The 20,274-nt window shown below is 36.1% G+C and overlaps 3 protein-coding genes across 8 annotated transcripts in view; 1 reads left to right on the top strand and 2 right to left on the bottom strand.

Moving 5' to 3' along the window:
- The window catches only part of DIP2 (disco-interacting protein 2), a 41,209-nt gene extending 33,041 nt beyond the window's left edge, over positions 1–8,168 (bottom strand). For both annotated transcript variants that reach the window (XM_033327090.2, XM_033327092.2), the window contains exon 1: positions 8,039–8,168. In XM_033327090.2, the coding sequence (XP_033182981.1) occupies positions 8,039–8,168 (130 nt within the window). The remainder of the gene's footprint in view (positions 1–8,038) is intronic.
- Positions 8,169–8,199: 31 nt separating this feature from the next.
- RecQ4 (RecQ4 helicase) lies at positions 8,200–15,135 on the top strand. Its single transcript, XM_033327095.2, has 9 exons — positions 8,200–9,171; positions 9,579–11,849; positions 11,919–12,030; positions 12,099–12,901; positions 12,985–13,272; positions 13,349–13,684; positions 13,760–13,919; positions 14,037–14,356; positions 14,464–15,135. The coding sequence occupies exons 1-9, from the start codon at positions 9,061–9,063 to the stop codon at positions 14,692–14,694; spliced, it is 4,632 nt and encodes a 1,543-aa protein (XP_033182986.1). The 5' UTR covers positions 8,200–9,060; the 3' UTR covers positions 14,695–15,135.
- On the bottom strand, positions 14,902–20,259 carry LOC117153243 (uncharacterized). Of its 5 annotated transcripts, XM_033327108.2 has the most exons (5): positions 19,028–19,090; positions 18,870–18,932; positions 17,313–17,392; positions 16,023–16,373; positions 14,902–15,806 (listed from the first exon to the last, which is right to left on the bottom strand). In XM_033327108.2, exons 4-5 carry the CDS (start codon positions 16,188–16,190, stop codon positions 15,417–15,419), a joined length of 558 nt encoding a protein of 185 aa, XP_033182999.1. In that variant the 5' UTR covers positions 16,191–16,373; positions 17,313–17,392; positions 18,870–18,932; positions 19,028–19,090; the 3' UTR covers positions 14,902–15,416. The 5 variants fall into 5 exon arrangements, with proteins under 5 accessions (XP_033182999.1, XP_033182998.1, XP_076474153.1 ...); XM_033327107.2 differs by lacking the exon at positions 17,313–17,392 and having other exon boundaries at positions 19,028–19,094; XM_076618038.1 differs by lacking the exon at positions 17,313–17,392 and having other exon boundaries at positions 19,024–19,057.
- Positions 20,260–20,274: the final 15 nt, after the last annotated feature.

Genomic DNA, 20,274 nt, shown 5'->3' with positions numbered 1-20,274 from the left:
TCCTGTGTAAGTAGCACGATCCCGACGAAATCAACGCTTCGTATAGAAAGCATGCAAGTCTTTAAATAAAACTTCGTCGCGTTTCGGCTAGCCGAAACGTTTAATCGCTGTCGCGAAAGGCGCGCCGAGAAAAAAGCAATTGAATTTATGGATTTACGAAAGGCTGGGAAACGAGGCGGCGAGTCGTGAATTTCGTGAAACACAAACAACAGCTTCGAAGGAGCTAAAATGCATCGTGTACGACGACGGACGAGGAAATATTAAGCGAATTACGAGAGAATCGCGTTCTCGAACAAAGTCGATAAAGTCGATAAATCTTTATATCGCCGATGACATAGGTCGACTAAACGCCGAATCGACGATACAGAATTATACGATGATTTTCATCGAGCCAGCTGTCATACGCTTATTGCCGAGATAACGGGATCCTTTAATATTGCTGTTGGAAACCAATTTTTTCGCAATATTGCTCTGTTGTTTTTCACGCTTACGAGTTATCCGATCTAAATTAATTTACGCTTTGTGCCACTGCGTCTATTTCGATACGTAGAAAACAAAAAGATTTTCAATAAATGGAGATCAAATTTTCCCTATCTCGAAATCCCTAGCAGAGGACCAACGACTTAAAAAAAAACGACTAGAGTGGCGTGCGTTCGACGCACAAGACGCGCGAGGAACAATAAAGGCGAGTGAAGAAGAAGAGTAGAAAAATAATCGAGCAAGTTCGAAACGAGATTCGGATCGATAACCGATAAAGATAATTCGAAGGCCCGGCTTGGCCGATCGATAAAGACGACACGTTGGACACGTAGCTTTCTACGATGCATCGGTATCGTCGGAAGGTGCGGAGGAGGGATATAATAGCCGATAAGCGTGTGATCTTTGGTCGTAGAGTATATGCAACGCGGCTCGGTGCAACGTGCAACTCAAGGCGACTTCAGGACGTTTACCCACGAAACCAGCGACCTTGATCTTACAAACGGTCCACGAACGAGCTGCGACAGCAGCTGCACCGACACCGATGGATGCATTCCACTAGAGTGCAGCCGCACCTGCGCCACCTAACCAGAGCTGCCGTTCTTCACTCTTGTCTTCTAGCGGACAATTCCTTCTTCTTCCCGAGAGTTCCTCTTGTTTACCAATTTCGCTGACCTCTCCGTCTTTTTTCTGGTCCGCGCTCGATACCCGGCAATCTCGTTTTATGGCTTGATTAGCCTCGGGATTAAGTTATCGACAATCGTAGTCGATACAATTCTTTCCACCTGCACTTTTTCTCTACAAATTACACTTTCCTTACGGAGGCAACAACGTTCTTGCTGTTCAATTATCTGTCGTACTTTTATCAGTATTGTGTTGTAATCGTGTTTCTCATATTGCTTTACAATTTTCTCATGCTACCGTTTTAGATACACACATATCTCGAATTCGCAGACTGGAAATAGTTAGCGCATTATTCACGGGTGTTTTATCAGCGCCGCTGTTACATAGCTGACCGATAACAAGGTCCCACGCGAAACTAATTAGCCGATTAAAAGCGGCAATGTCGTAAGATTTGTTTTGATTATGTAATAAGTGAATTCCAAGCTGTACATAAATAAAGATAGCGTGTATCTCTGAGCTTCACGAGTAATAAAGAAAGACACAGTTCCTGTTCTTCCTACAAGCGTAACGTAATCTCGATAACCTTGGTGGCTTGAAAACAATATCTGCAGTAATCCTGTATACCGGTCGTATTTCGTTTGACCCTCGATTGATTTATCGAATATTCGCTCGCGAAACGCTGCTCCAACGATGGAAGACGCGCGTTCGAGATCCTCGTTATCGTGAAACGTTCGTTGGGCCACGAAATACACGAAGACGAGAAAGGGCATCGATGAATCGGCCGTAGCGAACGTTGCCGGTGAACGTTGACCGGAAGTGCGCTGACCTCGGAACTACGAATAGAGGTCGAGGAAATCGCGGCAGAGTGCGAAGTCAGGTTGAACGGGAACGTAAATCCTCGTAACGACGTCGTAATCGAGAACTGACGTCAATAGAAAAATCAGAGGGGTGGCTTGATTTGCGCGTACCCTTGTCATTCGCATGAATTCCTGCCGATAGTGTGTCGACTAGTTGTAATCGAGAACCAGTCTGCACGCTCGCAGCGAATCTGACGCGAAATTGGCCTCGACTTCGACCGATACTTCGTCTGTCCGTGTCTGCGCCAGGTATCGATCCTATACGGTGTTCGGTTACGTTACGACTATGCGGTCGATCGACATCGGAAAAACACCATCGTCTACGAGCAATTAATTCACCGATATCGACGTTATCTGGCCGATCGAGACGATAATCAAAGTTAATTCGAACCGTATAAGATGGGCCGACCGGCTTCCGCGAGATAGGAAATTCCTTTTCGAGCAGGTTGCTCGGCCTCGAGAGGGCGGTGATGCCTTTAAAACGGCTTTTCTCTAGCTAGAAACTGGTTCAAGATTTTAGGCTCACGTTCGCTTTCTTAAGTGGAATTACGGTTTCCCAAGAATCTACGGCCGCGGTGGCCCTTCGCGCCGCCAGTTCGATGCCCTCTGGTTCAAGGTCATTCAAGGTCAAACGTCAGACAAATCAAACGATGTCTAAAAATAATTTTACGCTCGGTAAATCGAGGGAAACGCGGAGAAAATTTTTATTGTTCCGTGTATACCGCGTTTTGGGTTAAGATCAGACGAATATTGCGAAAAATCTCGCCGGATTAATTCGCGCAAGTAAATATTAACGTAAACTGAGAGATTTCGAAAGCATTGACCGGCGCGTTTACGTTTCATGTAAAAATTACTAGCAAGCGACACGGAAAGAATGTGAGGAGAAGCGGCGATTTAACTTTCAGCCGAAACAACTTGGAGTAGGATTATTAGGTTACTGAACTCGCGTCGTAAAGAACTCCTAAGTAGTTTCATAATCGAGTCATAAATCCAGAAGCTGGTGGTTCCGTACGCGGAGCAACTTTCCGCCATGGTCTTCTAAAAATACAGTTCAAGTTCGAAGCGAGATTAAAAATATAGACGCGAAGCAGGTCGTTCAGGTTCGTCGATGAAACAACTACGAAAGTAAGCGTTCGAACGATGAAAAATCGATCGGCCAGCTTAACCAAAGAGGTTCCTCCTTTCCTACGGCAGTCCTTCGCTGCCAATTACACGGAACGTTAATCAGTCGTCGGGGATTCGCATTTCGAGCAATCGGTAAAAACAGTTAAACGCAATTAACCTGGCACGAGTCAACGAATTATTCATAAGGCGCGCGAACGTAACGAGGACTTAATTGCTCGTTACTCGAAAAAACTACCGGATAACCTTCCCAGATAAAAGAAAACTTTTCATTTGCGTTCGCCCGTTTTGGGCAGTTTCCGGATTCATCGGCAATCACGGTTCTATCCACAGAAAGAAGCATTAGCTGCCGGGGCATTGAGCAACCACAGGTGCAACGATCCATGAGACTATTGAAATCACACAGATAAAGGTCCACCTTACCTTTAACCACGATAATAACATGGTTATTATGAAATTGTAGGTTAAGATCGCTTTCTATTCTTTTTACCTACGTCCAATTAGCTAACGGGTAATTTCGAACACTACGATCTTTTCACGGATCCGTAACTGATGCGACTGGTTCCTGCTCGTATTCTACAGGCTATCTGTCGTTCGAAAAGTTTCCGAATGTATCGACCAAGTATACGTATCGTCGATAATCGAAGAATCAACCATTTTACGCTACGAGGTTATTCGTGCAATTGGCGCGTCACGAAAACACGCGTTTCGCAGTAAATGGGCGCGTAACTTCACTTCGTTTACGAGAAACTTTCAAGCAAGCCTATTCCGCAGTGGATTATCGAAGCCTGTAAATAATCGATGAATCGGCAAACGAGAATAACGGGTCCGTTTGTTCTAGAATTCGACGTTTGGACAACGCATCTCTGGTTATTTGCCCACGGATCTTCGGTAAATAAATCCCTATTTCCTAGTGATAAAATTTCTATCTACTATTTATGGAACGATCGTCGGTAGAACCAGACAGAGTGTTTCGTTTAACTACAACGCGATATCCTTGTCGTTACTGATGGCATAACCAAATAAATAGAAAGGGACGATGCTTTAGTGAAACATTATATCCCTCGAAACGGTCATCGTTCAAAAGATTCTTTTTAAGAGACGATGCTCTATCGATAAGGCAGGCACTCAACCAGGTAAACTTAAAGGCGACACCCCGTACGATCCCGTGACGCTTTAATATCATTAAAGTCGAAATTCTCCTACAAATAACCGCTGGGAAACAATTACGGCGATTAAAGTCTAGTTTAAAGGGCTAGTTTAATCGAATCAGGTATTCACGGATCGAGTGATTTTCCAAAGTTTCCGCTATATCGTTTAAGTGGAACGTTATACGTCGTTCATTACATCTATGTAAAGAGGATCCAAAGTTCCGCTAGTTGGCACAGCTGGAGAAAATCATTCGGCAATTTCGCATCATCTACGTCTGGTAGAGAAATACGCGTTGATCACGAAACTGATTGAAATATTCCACTGACGAACGAAGCGGTGAACGAAGAAAACAATTAGCGGGAATTAGAAAGAGCGTAAGCCCGATTCGTGCATCGTTCGACCGCTAGATAACAGGTGCTGGGTACGTGCCGACTAGAGCCGGCTTTAATGACTCATGCAGAAATCCTATCGTGGAATAAATGAGCCAACAACGCCTCGTTACATCATATCCATTATATTAACGCTGTCGATTACAGGCTCGATTAATTTCCCCTGAATGAATCGAGCCGTGATCAACAAACGGGCCGATCGAGATAGATCGTGCTAAACGAACAGACGCGTAGAAAAAGGAAGAAGCAAGACGGAGGAACGTTAACGCTTTAGGAAAACCAGAAAATCAGGCGCTCGCGATTTTATTGTCAAAGAAGTTTCCATTGCGATTACGTCAATCGAGCAATTATCGGGTGAAGTAACGCCGCTCTTGGTCAAAGCGAAACAACGTTCTCTAATAACGTCTCTGCTATGCTACGTATACTACGAGTATCTACACGCTATAACAAAAAAAAAGAAGAATATGAGTGGAACGTGTTTTACTGTGCTTCGAGTGGTCCCACCGTTAATTTGCATGGAATTCGACGCGTGGAAACGATCAGACATCGCGATATTATCTCCAGTACATAGCGACAATTTTTTCTTTCACGTTAGACGCTTTCTTGCGCCGGTGTATACGTGGCCGTTAATCATAGCAGCAAGAAGTCACGCTTAACTCGAGTCTACCGACCGAGGCTGAATCGCTACCGTAAACGTTGAAATCCAACGACGTGCAGCGCATGATTCTGGAAACGAAATACCTTCTATTTAAACGATACTAATCTACCGAATACGCGAAATGAGAACACGCCTGCAAGCTCGGACGATAAACGGAACCGTGTGAATAAGCCACGAGCCGTAATTCGTTACACGCGACTACCACCAACTTCACCGAAACCTCTCTTACGATTACATTGCTCGCCAATTTCTAATTTACGTTACGTCGCTATACATAGCGAAAGGATTTTTCGAAAGGAAGGATCGAAAAACCACGAACAACCGCGTTTCCAAATAAACTCGATCGACTCGTGGCCGACGATTGATTCAACTTTTATATCGTACTAGTCTTAAATAGACTATGGATTATCGGTGACTAAGGTAGATTCAACTTCCGAAATGACCAACGCTCGCGTGTCCGCGTTTTGAATCGCATACCGAGCATACAAATGAAACGGTCAGGACTAATAGTGTCGAGGATTTCTCTCAAGACGGTCGTATAGTCGTGTTCAATTGAAATACGCACGAACGGGTAATCTGCGCAATTACCTCACATGCAAATAAAGCTTCGCGAAGATGGACGGTGACCCATCCAGTTGACGTCACGTTGCTACACGAGGACACCGTGTTATAAATGATATTATACGTCCCTAGTCGTACGTTCCGAATATCGTCGGAATAAGATAGACGGGATTCCACGACTGAGACCGTTTCCCATCGAAAAAGTATCGACCGATGATTCTCTATATTTAATTTGCCTTTGTCGAATATAAATCATAACCCATGCCCGTATCTCGATGTCGTAAGGAAAAGTGCTCGATTGTCGTAGCTACCAATCAATTACTCCACCGAATTTATCCTACGTTCTGTCATACACTGGCTCTCGCAGTTGATCAATTCCTTAACACGACATCGGCTCGCGTTTCGTTAAACCTCAACACGGTACGTTGCAGCGAATTACGCTAAAAAACTGACGCGAAATCATGCGCGTATTTGTATCCTGTATTTTTCCAACGTGAAGTGGCTAAATTCACGGCGCGAGAAAGTGAACGGCCATGAGGCTAAGATCCCTTTAAATCGTAAATGGGTGACCAGCTCGTTTGGCAAAGGGGATGCAAAGAAGACCAGTCACAACGAACGCCGCGAAATCTTTCTAACTGCGAACGCAAACAAACCGATGGCCGTCGTTGATCAAAGGGAAGCGCAAAACGGTCGAAACTTCACACCTGTAACGTCGAATCGCGCTGACATTGCCACGAGACACCCGTGCAAACCGTGATCAACTGCTTCCCAACGAATAGCCATGTAAGTAGGTATATACGCACATATATATACACTCGTAACAACTTATAAAAGATATATTAAGGAGTCGTCAGTTCGTTTCGAAACATTCCGCTAGCCTGGCCTCGATCTCTAACTACCGTGTCATATTATTTATTCCTACGAAATTTCAGTCAATGCCTGATTAAATCGAACGTTAACCTCTGTCGTACGAATAGAAAATCATGGATAGCGAGAGGAATCGATCGAGTATGATTTGTCACCCATTGGATTCAGATAAATGTAGACTTCGTAGACCCGCTAATTTCTATACATCCGCGTGATGGATAACACGCTATCTTTGTCTGAAACGGTACGCTTTATTCCACGCTTTCGAACGAATAAAAAGGTCATGGAAAATGTCAAAATTCGGCTAAGAGTTTTGCGAAACGAATGTTTGATTTTATACGAATGACCAAATCGTAAAAAGAGAAGCAAGAGATGGCTCATTAAGCGACGAATACAATGACAGATAAAATGTCAAGTATTCGGGGATGATACGAGAAACCGGTCGATAGCTTGTTATGAAAGACAGAACTTTAGATACAAATAAGCTTACGGGATTGCGTTTGCTTGCCAGATGAAATAGCAGAAAAAAGACCGGACGTTGCATCCTCGCAGCTTTTCTTGTAATATCACCGTTCAACGTCGTACGAGGCATCCGCTTTTATCGAGGTTAGAAACGTTTAATCGTACAAGTGGATGGACCATCGAGACATTTTTAAGATATCTAGGAATCCGGATTTTGATACGTGCGCCATGCAAAATGTCAATGACGTGTTCCCCGAATTTCTTCGAAAACGAGGATATCCTTTTAAAACGCCGATGAATTCCTCCAGGATTATTCATTTACGTTCTAATACCTTCTTTTTACGAAAAAGAATATTCGCGATGTGGAATCCTGTTCCGATGAAATCCACACTAAACTAGGCACGCTTCGAACGGTGTATAAACAGATTTCAGGAGATTCGTTTCAGCGTTTAGGAGAATAGAAGTTTGGATTGTGAGCCAAAAAATGAAAATAAATAAAAAAAAGGGGTAATGTCGGTCATCGATTGTCCAAAACGAAAACGAAAAGTAAAGGACGTTACATAGAATGAGGCGCGGTCGATAGAGATTCGAGTGTCCATCGCGATTGAAGTAGAAGACTCGCTTCGAGGAATTCCAATCGTCTTTCGATTATTAATGTTTGACAGGATCCGAGAAAAAGCGTAGCTCGAGCGGAAGATGATATTTCGAAAGGTAATGTATGTAGTTACGGGGGAGTAAAATGGCAACAGCAAGGCTATTATCGATTTTATCAACGGGGACTAGGGGATTCTTTCTCTCGTATGCACAGGGTGAGTCAGAGAAAGGGTTTGCGTAGCGGCGGCGCATCGAGAAAAGCTACGTCTACTCACCTTCGGATAACTCGAGATCCAGCTCAGCAAGTTTCTCCCGTACGTCCTCTGGGAGCTTGCCGATGTCGATGTTGAACTCGGCCATCACTAAGCCATCCGCGCCGAGATCACCAATTCTCCAGCCGTACATTCCACGACCACCGCTCGGCCATCTTGCCTTACACTGATACTACAAACTCCCGTCAGCTGGCGACACCGTTCGATTAGACACCTATCGGGAAAACAGTCGATTCGCAATTGGCGATTACCTGTGGTCTATGATAACGCGCTCATCCACTACTTATCATGAAAACACTTGATCGAGTATCGTTTGTCGCATATTTTTGTTAATTTTTTGCAATAAACTTTTATAATCGGATTGTAATATTACGAACATCTTATTCGTGACATTTTTGCTTTCCTACATATCAATCTGATTAGATCGTAAAGTATTTCACTGTTTGTGTCATGAAAATAGAGATATTTATTAATTTTCCGAAAGAATATTAATCGTTTTTCTTTCATCGTCAAGTAAATGTTGACAGAATAAGTCAGAGATAAGTAGATTGACAGCGGGGCGGCAAGAGAAATACTCCCCTCTTTCGCTCCCCGTCAACCAATATTATATATATATATATTATCTTATTTGTAGATGCGAAACTTTCGACCAATATGCGTGCTTATTTTTATGCGTGTATTGGTTTTACCAGAAATAACCAATCAGATCCACGTTCCTTCTTCGAATAGTTCGTCTGATTTAAATACCTACCAGTACCATAGTCTTTTTGTCAGTCACGAATCACGAATTACCGTTATTCTCGACCAATTGTTCGATTAAGTATCGTAACATATTTACCTTTGTGAAATGAACGTTTTAATAAAAATGAATTAAAATGTAAACAAGTTACACCAATTACATTTGCCATGTGCTCATTTTGTGAACAATTATCTTGTTTTCGCGATATTATTTCATATTACAGAAATTGTTTAAGCCAACCTATAGTTTTATAAATAATTATAATTTTTTCAATGTTTATGAAAAAATGGAGATACTATCAGACCCAGTGTTTAAAACACAATATCAAAAATATAAAAATCGTGTCAAATTATGGGAAAGTCATTTTACCGCGAAACATGGACGTAAGCCGAATAAGGTATTACACTTCATTTTTATAAGTAGTGACATAAAATTAATTCAGTTTCAATTATTTTCCCGTTACCAAGCTTTAATGATAATTCCTCTATTTTATTTTGTCATTGAAATAATCGCTTTTAGTTAAAGTTTTTCAGGAATAAGGTTCCTACTTTCATACATAATATCTATTTTTTTATACGATTTTACAATTTTATATGGTTTTATACGAGTTATATGATTTCTTTCACAATTAGATTCGAGCGTTTGTTTTTATCATTTCTATTTGATGTTTCTTTGGGTACATTTATGGACATACATCATGTAGATGTTTAGTTACTATTGTGACAAATGTCACAAGTATTATGAATTATAATAGAATAAAATTTTATATGTTACTATGATATAAATATATTTTTATTATTATAGGATGATATTAAAGAGGCTGACATGAAAATCAAGGAATCTTATAAAATGTATTGGAAGTTAAAAACACGTGCTTTAGAAGAAACTCTTATAGATATCTCATTTTCTGATGAGGCAGAAGATAATGTTACTAAAACTATAACGTGTACATCATCTGAAAAAATTAAAGATGATAATAAACCTCTAAGGAATGAAGAGAAACAAGTTTTAGAAATTATAACTGGACAAGATAAAAAAGATGCAAAAAACATAGATGAAAATAATGGAAGAAATACAGGTTTAAAAAGTATAGAAAATACAGGCAAAATAGATGATGAAGATAGAGATCCAAAAGAATGTCAAAGTCAGCATACAGTTAATAGTTTGGCAGCAGAGGAAAATAAATATAAAAATGTAAAAGGTGTATGGGGTGATCATTTAAGTAAAAGTAACGAGCAAATACCCAAAAAGAAACAAACATTAACTATAGCCAGAGCATCTTCTTTTCAACTGTCACAAAATAAATTTACTAGTTCAAACTTTATAAAAAGAAATCCTAGAAAATCCTTGTCTGCTACAAAAGTAAAAAATAAATCTGAAAATCATAATGACGTTAGTACAAATACATTGGAAAAAAACACAAACATAGAACTAAATAGTAAAGATAGTTTTGATATTAATGAAGAAACAAAGTCTATATTTGGTAAGTCTATGAAAGTAACTTACATGGAGTCTAAGCCTGCTACTCAATCGATTGGTACAATACAACAATTAATCGAAGGACATACTGTTAGTAGAAATTTAAATCCTGGATGGTTAGACAGGTGTGCCAAACAAAGTAACTTGGTTTACCCAGCAGTTGATTTACAAAGACTTTCTGGAACAAGCGATTCCGGAACTGAATCACTGGACGCAAGTATTCATTTATCCAAAGAAACACTTGTGTCTGAATCACAAGAAACTCTTCAGATATCGGACGAAGAAGATTTTGTTTGTAACAGTGATTCAGAAGAACATAGAAACAAACGCATTAGAAATTTCAAAAAAAGATTCAGCGATCAAGAAAATCATCCTATCAAAAAAATGTGTCATGAAAACTATACAAATGGCCTAATATCAAGTAAGACTACTTTCTGTGAAGAAAAATGTAACAACTTAATTATAACTAATATAGATTTAGTTAGGAAAAATTGTATAAATGATAATATAAATATTCAGACAAATTTGTCTAATAATATTGATAAATGTAAGGACAAAATAACAGATGTACTACAGACTGTAGATACAAACACACATAATGAAGAGAATGTAGAAAAATCATCTAAAGAAAAATCAGTAAGTTCTAAAATTCGAAAACAAGTTAAATGTGTTTCATCCGATGACTCAGATCCTGATTTCAATGAAAGTGATGAAAAGGAGAAAAGAAGCAAAAAGAAAGTATCAAAAACAAAGAGAACAAGTACAACAAGAAAGAGTAAAGTCACCAAAGGATCAACATCAACAAATAAGATAAAACAAGCACCTACAACAAGAAAGTCTTATAGAAAGAAGAAGGGTATACAAGATGAAGAAGATGTCTTAGAAATTTCTAATGTGGATCTTGAAAGTACAGAAGATAAGAAACCTGAAATATATGGAATAGAAACCTTAGAAGCTGTTCCGCGTTTTGCAATGTGCAAAAGTAACCAAGGAGATCTTATTGAACAATTTGCTAAATCTATTTCTTCAAAAGCTGATGATTTAAGTTCTTCTCTTGAACCTAAGGGGACAACTATGAAACTAAAGGGACAATTAACAAGTAGAGAAAAATTGGAAAAGAAAGTAGCAGATGGAAAATTAAATGAAAACTTTGTTAGGATAAATTTAAAGAAAAAAATATTTGTGCGTGGTAAAAAGAATTTTAATTTTTCAAAATATAGGAAGAATCAATGGAAGGAGAAAAAGAAAGAACTTGCATCTAGCGAGGGTAATTTAGTAGTAGCTGATTTTGTAGAAAAGAAAGGTGCATCCAGTTGTTTTAAATGTGGAAATATCGGTCATTCTTCAAGGTATTGTCCAAATACAAAAAGCGATGATTTAATTCCGTTAAACGAGATAGATGAATGTTCAGAATTTCCAACCTTAGAAGAAGCTCAGAAAATGGCCAGTCAAAATGCAATTACAGCACATGCTAATAGAATTGACCGTTTACCAGAGAAACCATCATACTCTCTTGAAACAGAGTCTGAATTGACAGGAAATGAAACGAAGGATAAGACTGACGATAATGATTTATGGGAACCTATTGAAGACGAAGTATGTTCCTATATTCTTAATCTTTATATAACTTCATAATAATTATTTTATGTTGTATAAAATTTCTAGAATATTTTATGTGGCTATAAAATTCCCGAAGATTTGGTACAAAAGTTATTACCACCAGAAATTGGTACAGTACAGCCACTATATAAACTTAAAGAAGATCGGTCGTGCATAGGTAATTAATTTAAGATCTAATTCAATTCATTAATTAATTTTTATACTTATTACATATTATAATTACAGAAACACCATCTGAAGTTTTCAACACCTTGCAAAAATTTGGTCATGAAACATTTAGACCTGGACAAGAAAAAGCTGTAATGAGAATACTTTCTGGTCAATCGACATTGGTAACTTTATCTACTGGCTCTGGAAAGTCTTTATGTTATCAGTTACCTGCATATCTTTATTCTAAATACTCCAATTGTATCACTTTAGTGATATCACCACTGGTCTCTTTAATGGATGACCAAGTAACGGGTGTACCTTCATTTTTATCCGCAGCTTGTCTGCATACTAATCAAACGCAAAAAGTAAAAGATAATGTTATGGAAATGGTGAAACAAGGAAAAGTGAATATTTTATTAATTTCTCCAGAAGCTGTAGTAGCTGGAGAAAAATCAACTGGATTTGGTGCTTTGTTAAGGCAGCTTCCACCAATTGCTTTTGCATGTATAGACGAAGCTCATTGTATTTCACAATGGTCTCATAATTTTCGTCCATCTTATCTTATGGTTTGTCGAGTTCTTAAAGAAAAATTAGGTGTCAAAACAGTACTAGCTCTTACTGCTACTGCAACAAAAGCTACTGCAGAAAGCATAGTAAACCATTTAGATATAGAAGAAGGAATGGCAGGTGTTATCTCTGATATTCCAATACCTAGAAATCTGCTGTTTACAATTTCTAAAGATGAAAATAGAGATCAGTCTTTAATCAAATTATTATTAAGTGAAAGATTTAAAAATTGTAGCTCAATTATTATTTATTGTACTCGTCGAGATGAATGTGTAAGAATTGCGAGTCTTCTAAGAATTGCTTTCTCACAGGTATTTTGATTGTTATTTTAATGATTTAGTACCGTTAGCAGTATCGTTAGTAATGTATTATGATACACTCTGCCTTTTAATAGGATGGAAATAATTTCGAGAAACGAAACACCAAACTATCTTTTATCGCGGAAGCATACCATGCTGGTTTATCGGCTCATCGCCGAAAAATTGTTCAGAAAGCATTTATGGGTGGACAAGTCAAGATCATTGTTGCTACTGTAGCTTTTGGTATGGGTCTTAATAAGGCAGATATTCGTGCTGTTATACATTACAACATGCCTGGCACCTTCGAAGGATATATTCAAGAAGTCGGGAGAGCTGGTCGAGATGGACTTCCAGCCCATTGTCATTTATTTTTAAATCCAATGGTGCTAAAATTTATTCTATAATCAAATTTACTATGCGATTGATTTGTAATCATGTAAACATTTTTCCCCATTATAGGAAGATAAGGATAAAGTAGAATTACGACGGCATATTTATGCAAATGGAATAGACAGGCATACAATCAGACGATTACTTCAAAAAGTTTTTCTTCCGTGTTCATGTGCAAAGTTACGTGAAAACAAAGGAGATCATAGGTGTCCTGGTCATGAAGTTGCTATTCCGATTGACGATACAGTTGCGGCTTTAGATATTTCAGAGGAAAAGATTTCAACACTTTTGTGTTATCTCGAATTGCATCCTAAAAGATTTATTACTGTTCTTTCATCTGTATATATCAGGGCTAGAGTTTCAAGTTATAGCGGTCCTCAAGCGCTAAAGCAAGCTGCTCAAACGGTAAGTATATGTAACACACATTTCCACAGAAATCTACTATACTTATCTAATATAAGATTTTCATGAATTTTTCAGTCACCACCACTTGCAATGGCAATAGCACTAGATTTACAAAACGGTATTTCTCATGAAAAGGATAACGTTATTGAGTTTCCGGTTGTGGATGTTGCATCTGCTATTGGTTGGGATAGTGGTGTAGTAAAAGGTCACCTTAAAAATTTAGAATGGAAAACAGGTTTGTTTTAATCAATAAATTGTAACCTATGTATAAAAATAACATTAAATGTTAATGCACTGTAATATTGTGGTACTCTCTGTACTTCTTTGATTAATATTTTTATCTTTTGCTTAGTCAATGGAGTTCCGAAGCGATCAGCTATTTCAGTAAGATATGATAAACTTGGTTTAAGGGTAAAAGCCCCAGGAGACTTGACAGAAGTGGAACTAGATGAAGCACTAGATGCTTTAGTCAGCCGCGCTCAATCTCAAGAAACTTCATCTTTACAACAACTTGAGACAATTAGTGTTATGCTACACAAGTTTAGTGTACCATCTGTAGAAGAGTGCCTTATATTGAACGATGAAATGATTAACAAGTCTGATCAATTAAAAGACGTTATTCGCAATTACTTCGAGGGAAAAGTTCTATTAGATATCGATTTAACACAACAAGTATAAATCTTTTCATGATGTTTAACACCTATATTTTTAAATTAAGTTACATATCTTATAACAGATCTTATGAAAATTCAATACATGCATAATTCGTATTTTTTCAGAATGTAATGGAAAATGAAGCGCAAGTAGCCTGCGATGTACGAAATTTGATTGTAAGTTACCGTGACAACAATTTCACTGGACGTGCAGTCGCACGAATCTTTCATGGGATACAAAGTCCAAATTACCCTGCTTATATATGGAATAAATGCCGTTTCTGGAGGGCTCATATTTCATTTGATTTTAATGCTTTATGTCAAATTGCGACAAGAGAAATTTTAGCTTTACGTTAGGATGATTATTTCCAGAATCTACTATAGATTCAAGAAACTTTTAATGACTTTTTGAACGTTACTGTACTGTAACTGCTATTCTTATAACGTTAAAAGTTACAAACATCTTATATTATTATCTCTATAGTCCCTGAATGTATGAGGTTTGAGTTATGTATTTATAAGTTCTCCTGACATTGAGAATTTTATTTTAAAAAACATAAAAGATTAAAGATTATATAACGCTTTATTGTTTCCATAACAAATGACAAAATTCATATAGATCATAGTATACAAAATATTTACTCGAACGTGCCTTAAAAAGAGTAACTTATTTTTTTTTATATTTATAGAATAAACTTTAAATACTTTTTTAAAGAAAAGGTAATGCGATAATTATTTCCTTCCATCATTGTTGTAATTTTAACGTGTAACAATAATAATTATAAATTTATATAGGTACATTATTAGTTTCAGTATATACTATACATATCTCCAATATAAAACTTTGTTCCTGCACCGTTGTTATATTTAATTTTTGTATTTTTGTTAGTAAATTCAATTAATTTACGACAATAAAATCTAAGTGAAAAGAAATCGCAAATAAATTTGATACCTCTTTAACATAAAAATATAATACGATATGTTCTTGTCAAGGCGGGCTGGAATGTTTTGTTTTTCGCTTTTTTTTCATTTTTTTCATTTTTAAGTTCCATATTCTTCAGTATTCTAAGTCAAAAATTTCACGTTACCACTCTTTTCATATAATTGCATTGTCGCAAAAACTTGTGCATTCGTATTTGCTGCATTTTTCCAACACGGTTCATGCACATTTCATTTTGGCATAGTGCGCAAAATTCAGACGATATTCCGTGAAATGGAGAACGGAAATAAACGTTGGCATCCTTTAACGTTTTATTTTTATGATGAGCCCAAATGTGCAATGACATCTCAAGGAACATTAATACAGGCAAGAACCAGCAGAAACATAGAACAGCAAGGAAGAACAAACAAACTGGGTTTACTTGACCAAACGTTGCTCCAGCTGGAACTGGCTCTAAATCCATTAGATTCCCATTTTTTTTAAAGGTGCGATCCTTAATTGACAACGTTTCCTTCACTTCTTTCGGAATCTAGAGAATTTTTATTAATTAATCTTAATTACATCCTCGGTATCATGCAAGAAACATTTAAAATATAATTAAAAATTTCAATTTCAGGTTTTCACAATTTCCTTCGATTATTTACATAATGCATCAAATTATGTAATTTACATCCATAGACTCATTACGATTTCATAATTCTACCATTTCAACATGTATTTTATGGTAATCATTTATAATCATTACCTGGAAGCGTGTTCTTCGACTTTTAGTAGTTTCTATTCCAACTATGTTGATCTCCGGTTCTCCCGTCTCGGCATTATTTATCGAACTAACGAGTCGTCGAATCTCACAGTCGGAATCTGGAAGACTAATACTCTCACCAGTTTCTTCATCAACGTAGATTCGATCCATTTCCTCGTTAATGTTAGGATATCAAAGAATGCGCGTAAAAACGTATTCGTTGTAGTCCCGTATTCGGTGAGCAGAGTTTAATGTATTCGGATATATGCTCAGGTCCTCGAGGTCACTTCCCGGATACAAAGCTTTGCTCGATTTTTTTATTCTAATGATTAGATAACTTGGTGAAAGTGTTTTCTGAAACAGATTAAATGATCCAATAGCCCGATTAAATGTTTATTATTATTTTTATTAAATAACCAAATTTGATAATAATAATATATAATATTAATAATTAATATGTCAATTTCATTTTTATTACTACTGTCCAATGACCTTGTTAAACGACGAACAAATAAATTAACAACTTTTTAACGTATCAACTGAAACACACATAAAATCTATTGTCCCACTCTAGTATGCTATAAACTGAATGGATTCTATCCTATTAAACTATATTGATATGTATTCACACTTCGCTACGTTTAGAAACATACAATGGTCAAATGAAATATCATCAATCAATTGAGAAGGTATGAACAGTTTTGCAAAAGATATATAATATTTCTCAATTATTAAAACAATTTTATTTTGTTATACTTCGAGATAATTGAAATTATGTATATATTACAAGGAATTCTATTCATAAATGTAGTACCAATTATAGATGGAACGTATGATAAATAGTAAGAACAATACTTAATTAATTGCCTTGAGCGCGCGAAGCATAAACTTTGATTCTTATCGTATCTACTGTATTTTCGAAGACATAACATCGCAATTTAATAACATTTGAACAATGAAAACTTTTTTAAAAGCTATTTACTACTCATAAGATATTACACTTATTGTTAATCTCAATTTCTCATTGCATCTAAGGACTTAATCAATACGAACAAGTGCCGAATAAAATCATCATTGAGATAGTGAAGGTTAACGACAATAACACGTCACAGAGTGCACGCGAAGTTTGAAATATTACAAGTAACCTTTCAGAACACCGAGTTAATCGACGTACAACAGTTTAAAAGGTAGAATATTGCAGGGATGACAAGCCACGCTTGGAACTTTTGTATAAAATCGAACAGATCATATATTTATATCATGCTATTTTTGTATGTAATAGTAATTAGGTACTTGTTTAGGAAGACCAGTTATTAGAATTGCTGTCGTCGTCTACGTCTTGAAAACATGTACTCCAAGTAAAACCGCATTTTCTACAAGAATTTGCCACAACTGTACAAAAATACTCAAGCATACAGCACATGTTGCGGTATATTGCATATTATATATATATCATTATTATATATTATATCATTATATATCTCAAATCTCAAATTTGATCTGGAATTTGTAGGTTAATTGATTTGGCATTTTACTCGAATGAAGTTTTTCAATTAGACAAAAATATCGTTATCAATCGTTTGTTATTTAAAATATCACTTTACATACAATAAAATATCACTTATATTTTAAATACTACAACGATAGCGAAAAATGTTATGATTAAAGCCAAAAAATAGAATGCCTAAAACCATTAAAAATCGAAGCAAACATCTTACATTTCAGTATCTCAAATTTTCGTCAAGGGTTAATCTCCAAATGTAATCTCATGCAATCGCGAATAAAGATTACACATAGGCTTAGAGACAGGATTTTAATACATTGTACAAAGACTCTTTATAAGACTCGTATCAGATTTCTAGTTTCGTTTAATTTGCGGTAAAGTTGCAAAATCTGTAATTAACTCGTAACTTGTTACGAAGTAAGGAATCATTTTATTGTCAAAGGGGAAAAAATCGTGCTTACGAACGAAAGAAACTGTCGGTAACATTGAAATATAACACGCAAACCTTTTAGTAACATTGGATTAAAAATACTAAGTGTTTCTTTAGAGAATATTCCAGATATAGAGTATATGGTAGCTGTGCATACTAATAGCAGTGAGTTATAATTGCATAGAGATTGACATGCTATATAGTTGGAATTTATGAACAAGTTTTATTTAAATCTTCAAAATTTACATTTAAGCATTGTATTGTTTGACAATAATATAAATTATAGAATGTTATCGTAATTCCACTTATTACTTATAATGATTTGTGAATGATAATTGTTCCTCAATTAATATTTGTTGTTCATAATAATCTAAAAGTCGACAATATGATTTATGGATGCTATGATACTGTTAACAACGTATTAACGAGCAAATATATTTTGCATATAAAAAAAATGATCAACTGCAAATCGAACACCCAAAGAAATAAACAAAAGCAATAATATAAAAAATGTTTTAAATGTTTGATTAAATTACTAGAAGTGTGGTATTAATGGATTTGATTTATTAATGAATTCCTCAAATATAAAGCGTAATGAATGTATATATAAATTCCAAATTATATGTATAGCTTTTTAGATAAATAATAATAATACGAAGGTATTAATCTATATATAAAATTCTATTCAAGTAAATAAGATAGTAAAAATGTATTCTTGTACATTATAATTACCAAGAAAAATACATTTTTATTCGCATAAAAAATTAAAAATCCAGAATGTTTAACAATATATCAACCTGAGAAATAGTAATTAAAAAAAAAATAAAATTCAGTAACACATACATATATACAGGTGTTACAACGATCGTAAATGTGTACATTCGTTGCTAACGTAATAGATACATAATTGACTTACGATTTTGTGAGGATTTACGTTCCGCGGAGGAAATTTTACACTTCGACATTACGTGAATTTGCACTATATCGGAAAACAAGAATAAAATTTACGTAAATAGGATCATATTAGCAATAAAATATAACATATTGTAACGACCACAGCACTAACGCACATACAATTCCTCACGCATCTCTGATTCAACTGAAGGTGTTCGCCATGCCATGATAACCTGTAACTATCTAAATTGAAGATGGCCGTGCTTACCAATCACAGAAGAGTCGCTAGCATAATACACACATATTTCAATATTAGTTTTCCATGGTTCTTTTTCATAATAATGAAGGTAATTTCTTTCGTGTTTTATTCTGATAATTAACGATATGTTATTTAAAATTCATAGAAAGTTAACATAAATCTGCAGTGACGTAACAAAAAGATGGCAGATCTATACTTGGAGTTTTTAAAGTGAAAAATTTATTGCAGGGTATACTATATACAGGGTGGGATAGAAATCGTAGTACGACCGGGTAAGAAGTGATTCTGCATAAATAAACAAGAAAATAATTTAATGTTACGTTTCTTCATCCGTGGCTCTGTTTAAGCGAAAATCGAGATTGAAAATTTGATAAGCATACTTAAATTTGGCTAATTCTGGACTGAACAAGAGTAGATGATCAGAAGTTTAAACTACATGTGAAAATCAAGAAGGTAGAGTAAAATTTTTTCATAAGATGCTTCGTTTTCCTATATTAGGCCAATTCGTAATTAAATATGTTCAAATCTTATTTTCTTGAAAACGAGGCCTTAAGCAGGAAAATATTATTTTACATTTTTGATCGATTTTCGCACGTAGAATATTCTCCTGATGGTTGTTTCCTCGTATCGAGTCGGTTCAAACCAAGTTCAAATGTATTTAACAAATTTTTAAAGTAGATTTTCTCAGAAACGAACGATCGTCGTATGAAGAAATTTTATTTCGTATTTTCGACTTCTTTTTCATGTACTCTTTAAATTTGTTTCGATGAAATGTACGATTTTGTCACTACCTGTGAAAATAACGATACATTTTCGAAGTATTTAATATATACATTCCTCGGATATAAAAAACTTGTTAAATATTCATCTTACATTCATATAAGAACTACAAATGTAATGTAATGTCAATAATAAGAAGTTCGTAATGTTTATATAGATAAACTTTCGTCACCGTTAATGTCAAGCATAGATATAGACAGTGTATCTTACACATATAGGATTTTACGTCACGTGAGTCGGAATACTGACCTTGAAAAAATATAGAAATTTTGTTGTATCCTCTAGTATTTGTAGAGATAAGTTCGTGCTGTACTTAACGTAACCGCCGACGTACTTAACGTAATATAACGTGTTCGCTCAAGTCAATAAGATCAGTAGACGTAGAACG

This window comes from Bombus vancouverensis, chromosome 1 (assembly GCF_051014615.1).
Source record: "Bombus vancouverensis nearcticus chromosome 1, iyBomVanc1_principal, whole genome shotgun sequence".
NCBI lineage: Eukaryota > Metazoa > Arthropoda > Insecta > Hymenoptera > Apidae > Bombus > Bombus vancouverensis.
The sequence above is the reverse complement of the archived record's forward strand: the minus strand, read 5'-3'. Positions and strand labels throughout refer to the sequence as shown.